The 5,793-nt window shown below is 48.0% G+C and overlaps 1 protein-coding gene across 5 annotated transcripts in view; it reads left to right on the top strand.

Annotated features, from left to right (window-relative positions):
• Positions 1-1,331: 1,331 nt before the first annotated feature.
• The window catches only part of PABIR2 (PABIR family member 2), a 21,323-nt gene continuing 16,861 nt past the window's right edge, over positions 1,332-5,793 (top strand). For 4 of the 5 annotated variants that reach the window (XM_007462887.1, XM_007462886.1, XM_007462885.1 and 1 more), the window contains exons 1-2: positions 1,332-1,429; positions 3,592-3,670. In XM_007462887.1, coding sequence (XP_007462949.1) covers positions 1,332-1,429; positions 3,592-3,670 — 177 coding nt within the window. Of the gene's footprint in view, positions 1,430-3,591; positions 3,671-5,793 lie in introns of those variants that run through there. The other variant, XM_007462888.1, reaches the window with a different exon arrangement.

Genomic DNA, 5,793 nt, shown 5'->3' with positions numbered 1-5,793 from the left:
AGATTCTCTTTATTTTTACCCCATTGCTTTTGTTTATTCACTTCCCTTTGCACCCCAAGTGCATCCAAATGGATGATCTGAAAAAGAAATCTGCCCCTCCAGACAGAGACCAACAAAGTCGAGGGATTTAAGAAACGAGCGAGGATCACAGAAGTCAGAGCATACGAATTGGGAACGAAAAAACGTGGAAACCACGTGTTTCTTTTTCCCATGAATACTGGCCCAAACTCCTCCAGAAAGATGATGCTCCAGCATCTCCAAACGATTGGTCCTTTTCAAAATCGGGCGCCAGGGTCCCCGGGCCAATGCAGTCAAAAAAGGCTCCGGGCTCCCTGGAAACGCTCCTCCCCTTTGGAGGAAGTTTGCCGGGCGGGGCTCCCACGCATGCTCCGTGCCCGCGGGCCCATTGGCGCGGCCGCCGGGCGCGTGCGCAGGACCCGATGGGTCCCCGGACGCGGAAGACCTGGCCCGGCGGAGGTTCCCGCTTCTGAGGCGTGAGAGGCGGCAGGTTGTAGAATTTGATCTTGGCCCCGAGGGGTTCCCCCGGGCCATTAGAACCCAAGACAGGAGAAGGAGGCACCGCGGCGGCGGCTGGTCGAACCCCCCCACCTGTCCTCCAGGCAGGGAGGGGGGGCGAGGAGAGGAGAAGCACCGATCGCAGGGGAGCCTCCGGACCGGGTCCCGGAGCATGGGGGACTGGACCGGATCCCCGAGCATGGGGAGCTGGAGTCTCCGAGGCTGCCCGGCCGGGCCCTGCCCGACTGTCAGCTTCTCGGTGCTAGTGCTGCCCGGGCAGCTGGGGTGTCTGTAGCCCGGCCCCGCTTGAGGTCGTTGGCCAAAAGATAGCAGCATGAGTGCCGCCGCTGCCTAGTTTCCTCCCCGTCCTTCTCTGCTCCCTCCTTTCTCTCTCCTCTTCCCCATACTTCGTCCTTTTTCTTTCACTCCCCCCCTCCTCTCCCCCTGTCTTCTTTTCCCCCTTCTGTCCTCCTCCTTTTATCCTCTTTGTCTTCCTGCTTTTCCATCTATCCTTTTTCCCTCCCTCTTGCTCTTTTACCTCCTCCCTCCATCCTCCCCTTACTCGTTCCTCTTCCTTTATCCTGTCACCGTCCACCACGACCTCTCCGTCCTCCTCCCCTCCCTCATCCTCATCCTCCTTCCCTCCTCCTCCTCTCCTGCTTTTCTCCGCCCCCGCCCCCAAGCCTCCGCCCCTTAGCCCCCGCCCCCAACTGCCAGTCCCCAGCAGCTCAGTCCTGCAGTGAGAGTCTTGGGAGTCCATAGCTAAGCACCAGGAGCTGAGCACTGTCCGCCGTGCCTGCCTGCAAGTCTCCGACATGGCTCAGGAGAAAATGGAGCTGGACTTGGAGTCTGACACATCTGATGGGGTCACCCTGAGGAGAGCCAACAGCGCTCCCCTGATCCAAGGGCTCAGGTGAGCACAGTTGGGGAAGATGGAGTGCAGGGTTCAGGGGCTCCTCAACCCCCTGCAAGCAGTCTTCCTTCCCTCAAGTGAGAGTTGGAGCTCATGTGGGTCCTCCATGCTGAGGGGGTGGGGACTTGTTTGCTTGACAGTAACTTGGGTCCCAAGGTGGAGTGAAAGTTTGACCCCAAACTCTGGGAAGTGTGGGGAAAATGGGGCCCTCTCTACCTGGGGCTCTGTTGGCCCACTGTAAAAGAAACTACAAGAAGCTTCTGGCTCTTCTAACAAGTTGCTTGCCCTGCCCAATTTACACCACTGAATGTCAGACTGAAGCCCCTGGAACTAGGATTGCAACTTGACACCTGCGTCTAAGAGTTGCTATTTCTAAGCTTAGTTTAGGAACCCTGGCATTAACACAGGTTTACTTCAATAAATCGCAGTTTATCTAATAACTTGTAATTAAATGGCATATTCATGTCCTATTAAGTGATTGGGATTTGTCATAATGTTTTCAGATCCTAGAACTGCCTGAAACGCATTCTGGTCAATAAAAAAAGAAGGGTGGCATGTCAGTGAAAGCACAGGTTTTCGAAAATAATCGAAAGAATTGACACTTGAATTTTAGCGTAAGGTCTTGTGTTTTCATGTGAATTAAGTCACCAGAGGGTCTATTCTAAGTTAGACTCTTGTGATAGTGAAGGTTAGGTTGGCAGACGTCTTGAGCCTATTACATTTCACTTTTTGTAAGTGGGCAATTCATCTTAGAGCCAATTCGTGAGACCCTGTAGAAATGGAATGACTCCAAAAAAAGGGGATGGGAGTAGAATTAGCCAGAAACACTAGTCAGGCACAGCGAAGGCAAAGGAAGAGGTAATCCTTGTCTGTCAAACTGATTGTAATATCTTTATTTTGGGGAAAAAACAGATTCACCTTTTTTTTTATATTTCAAAACTGAGGGAATGGTGGAGTGACTCTTTGCTTTTCTAATGCTGTCCTCAGCTCTACATTTATTTTTGACACTATAGGAATAAACTGGTCTTTTCTGGTTGTCTTTTTGAACCTCATAAGCCAGCAATTGCTGGGGACTGGGGTGAGCCTGTTGACCTGCATTTAGACTGTTGTAGAAATAACATGCTGGGTTTTTATGAATCATGATTTAAGTAATTATTTGAAAGGTAGCGTGATGCGACAGAAGAAGGAGTGAGGCGACCAGGCCTAGTCCCAGTTTTCTCCCTAACTGGCTGTGATCAGGAATGAGTCACTTAGCCTTGTCGAGTCTCTGTTTTCTCATTTAAAATTTCAGAGAGCTGGATTAGGTGATCTCCACGGTCCCTTGCAGCCCAGTCCAGTTCAGCCCTGAAAATCCTTCTTGACCTCTTGTCCTGGGCATGGCACTCTGTTAGGGACTGCAGGGATGACCAAAACACCTCTACCAAGGGGTTTAAACCACATGCACACTTTCCTTTAATGAAAAAGTTGGTGTCTCAAGAAGCATCTGATTTCCCATTGTGCTCCCACCCAGTGCAGAGGAGGGAATGAGCGCATTAGGTTTGTGGAATGAAGAGGGGCTTTGTGGAGGGTCTGGCATTTTCGATGGGTGTTGAAGGAGAGGAAGGGTTTGGACAGATGGTGGTGGGAGGGAAGGCATTTGAGGCAGAAGGGGCGACAGTAGCAAGATTCCAGGTGTGCTGATGTAGTTGGACAGCAGGGTTCCAAAGTAGAACACATGTTTAGGGCAATAGTGGGAGATGTGCTGATAGGGCTCCCACTGGACATCAGGGCTCCCCAGCCCTTCTCATGTCATAGCACATGTAGAAGGCAGTAACATTTGCGGGTAGGTCCTCTGGGGTAAACAGATGAGGCTGCCAGTGTCTGGTGGTAACCGGTCTGGGGGCGTGAGTACTGCCCAGAAGGAGCTGGAGACAACCAGTCTGGAGCTCCGCCCCATACCTCTCCTAGCCGGCCCCCAAGCCGGAGGAGATCAGTATCAGCCAACCTGTAATCCACAGCACACCACTCGGGAAGCTCTGAAGAGGAGGACGGTGAGGAGTTGCTTCATTCTATCAAACGAGGAGCCGTTGTCGATTTCACTGTTAACCAGAGAGTTGGCGTTAATACAGTCGAAGGACATCTTATATGAGAAGACATTAATCATTTTATTTTTTATTTTTCAGTGACCTTTCCCAGGTTTTTCAACCTTACATGTTTAGAACTCGGAGGAATAGTACAACCATCATGAGCCGTCACAGCTTGGTAAGTATAGGAGTAAGTATCTTTAGTAGTTGGGATTGGGGGAAGCACTTGCAAATATAGTTCTTTCTTGAGATGATGTGCTCTGCACCATTGCTTACAAAAGAAACAAATGATATTACCTGTCTTGTTTACTGCTTATGCTGTGGCTATTTTTAGCTTTTGGTGCAAAAAGGAAACCTGGTTAGAATTTTTTCTTGGCTGTGGGACTTTTGAAACATTGTTCAAAGGTATTTTGAAACATTGTTCCTTGTTTTTTGTCACTACTTGCCTCATGGTAGTGAGGTAAGTCAGGATTAACTTCTAATTATAACTGAGAACAGTGGTCTTTATTTGTCCTAGGATGCAAAATCATGTATATGGTAGCAGAGTGTTTATTTTTCTTGGACAGTGCTGTCTCTTCAGAGTAAAGTCTGTCTGAAAATGCTTGGATTTGTATTCCAGTAGAGGTGCTGATGGTGACTGGTCTATATAGCCAGAGCCATCAGGGAACAAGTTTTTAGTTGGTTGTTTGTGTCGGGAGAAATTATGATGAGGTTTTTACATAGTAGCCCTTCACATGTGGAGCCCACTTATCCGGTAATTGCAGTGCCCTGGAAGATATGAGGTGTAAGCAAATAGGCCTCTAAATGGCTGAACCAGATTTCCATAGACTGCACAAAGGTTCATCAGTTTATTTATAGGAGGGGCTCTCTGACCTCTGAATCTAAAAAAATAAAAAAATTTTAAAAAAATAAAATTTATGCACAATTATAATAAGCTTCCAACCCAGTAGTGTGTGAGAAGCAGCAAATCAGAAGAGGTACATTTGGGTTAAAGGTTTATTAGCAGCAAGGGAGGAGAGGGGAAAACTGAAAAGCGGACAGTGGTTCTTACAAAATCAGCCCGTGGCTTGGTCTTAGGGCTGAGAGCCTGTTAATAGACCCTGAGGGTGTCACTGGCGTTGAACTGTAAAATAATGGATGTTCCTACAGATACCTGGCTCACTAACCTTTCCTTAAATTATAGTAATACACACTCATATGGTATTTTACATATTACAAAGTACTTTCACACATTTAATTCTCATAGCAACCCCTGTGAAGTAGGCAGGGCAAAAGATGCTTTTCCCAGTTAAAAGAGGCAACAGCTAAGACTCAGCCGATCTAAGTAACTTGCTCCGAATCACACAGTTAGTAAGTGGCAGAGCTGGGATTAGAATAGAGATCTTCCAGTGACATTCTGTTTGGTCAAATCTGTTTAAGAAATGGAGGTGGGGAATATAACACTTTTAAGGAAGATTTCCAGCTGAAGTGGCTACAGATAATTCAAGGGGGAAACGGTAGCTCTCTGGAGATTTCGTTTACTGCCCCTTCTTCCCTGAGCATACTAGAACATAGAACTACTCGGTTTTGCTGTATATGTGAAAAATGTTTCTATATGTGCTACAGCCGTGTTCTGATCTCAACAGCATAGCAAAGAAGGGAAAATGATTTTGCCCCTCTGAACTTCACTTGGCTCTTTTCTAAGATGTGAAGATTCTTATCAACTCCGGCGGGGTGCGTCTCTCATTAATAGCCTTTCTTCTGGCTCTACTAAAATGCATGCAGACTGAAATGGAAAGGGCTGGTGGGGGGGGGGCGGGGTTGAAGAAAGAGATGTGCAGGACTAGGACCTTCATTATTAACTGATTAGATAGAAAGGCAGGGAGAAGAGGACTGCAGTGACTGAGATTTTGTTTCTTGGTGACCAGGGGAAAAGTGTTGCCTTTATTCTGGGTAGAGAAATAAGAGGAATTGGTCGTTTGAAGGGAAAAAAGATAACATTCTTTCCAGGCATGTTGGGTTCAAGGTGCCAGTGGCCCCGTGCTGTTCTCCAAAGCAATATTCAGAAATCTTCTCAGAAACGACAGTCGTCCTGCCTCACCCACTTTCACTTTCAGCAGATGACCCTTCTCACTTCTCAGAGAAGGCAGACACCTCTCTTCCATAACCGGCAGCTTTCTTCTCCTGGAAGCGTCTTTCCCTTCACATGGGGTGCTTTCTGCTAATGGTTGGGAATTTGTCAGACTCCCCTGTGCCTTTGCTTAGTCTGTCGTCTCTGCTCTATCTTGTGTCCTCACAGTCGCTTCCTTGCTGGCTCTTTCC

Source organism: Lipotes vexillifer, unplaced genomic scaffold (genome assembly GCF_000442215.2).
Source record: "Lipotes vexillifer unplaced genomic scaffold, Lipotes_vexillifer_v1.1 scaffold481, whole genome shotgun sequence".
NCBI lineage: Eukaryota > Metazoa > Chordata > Mammalia > Artiodactyla > Lipotidae > Lipotes > Lipotes vexillifer.
The sequence above is the reverse complement of the archived record's forward strand: the minus strand, read 5'-3'. Positions and strand labels throughout refer to the sequence as shown.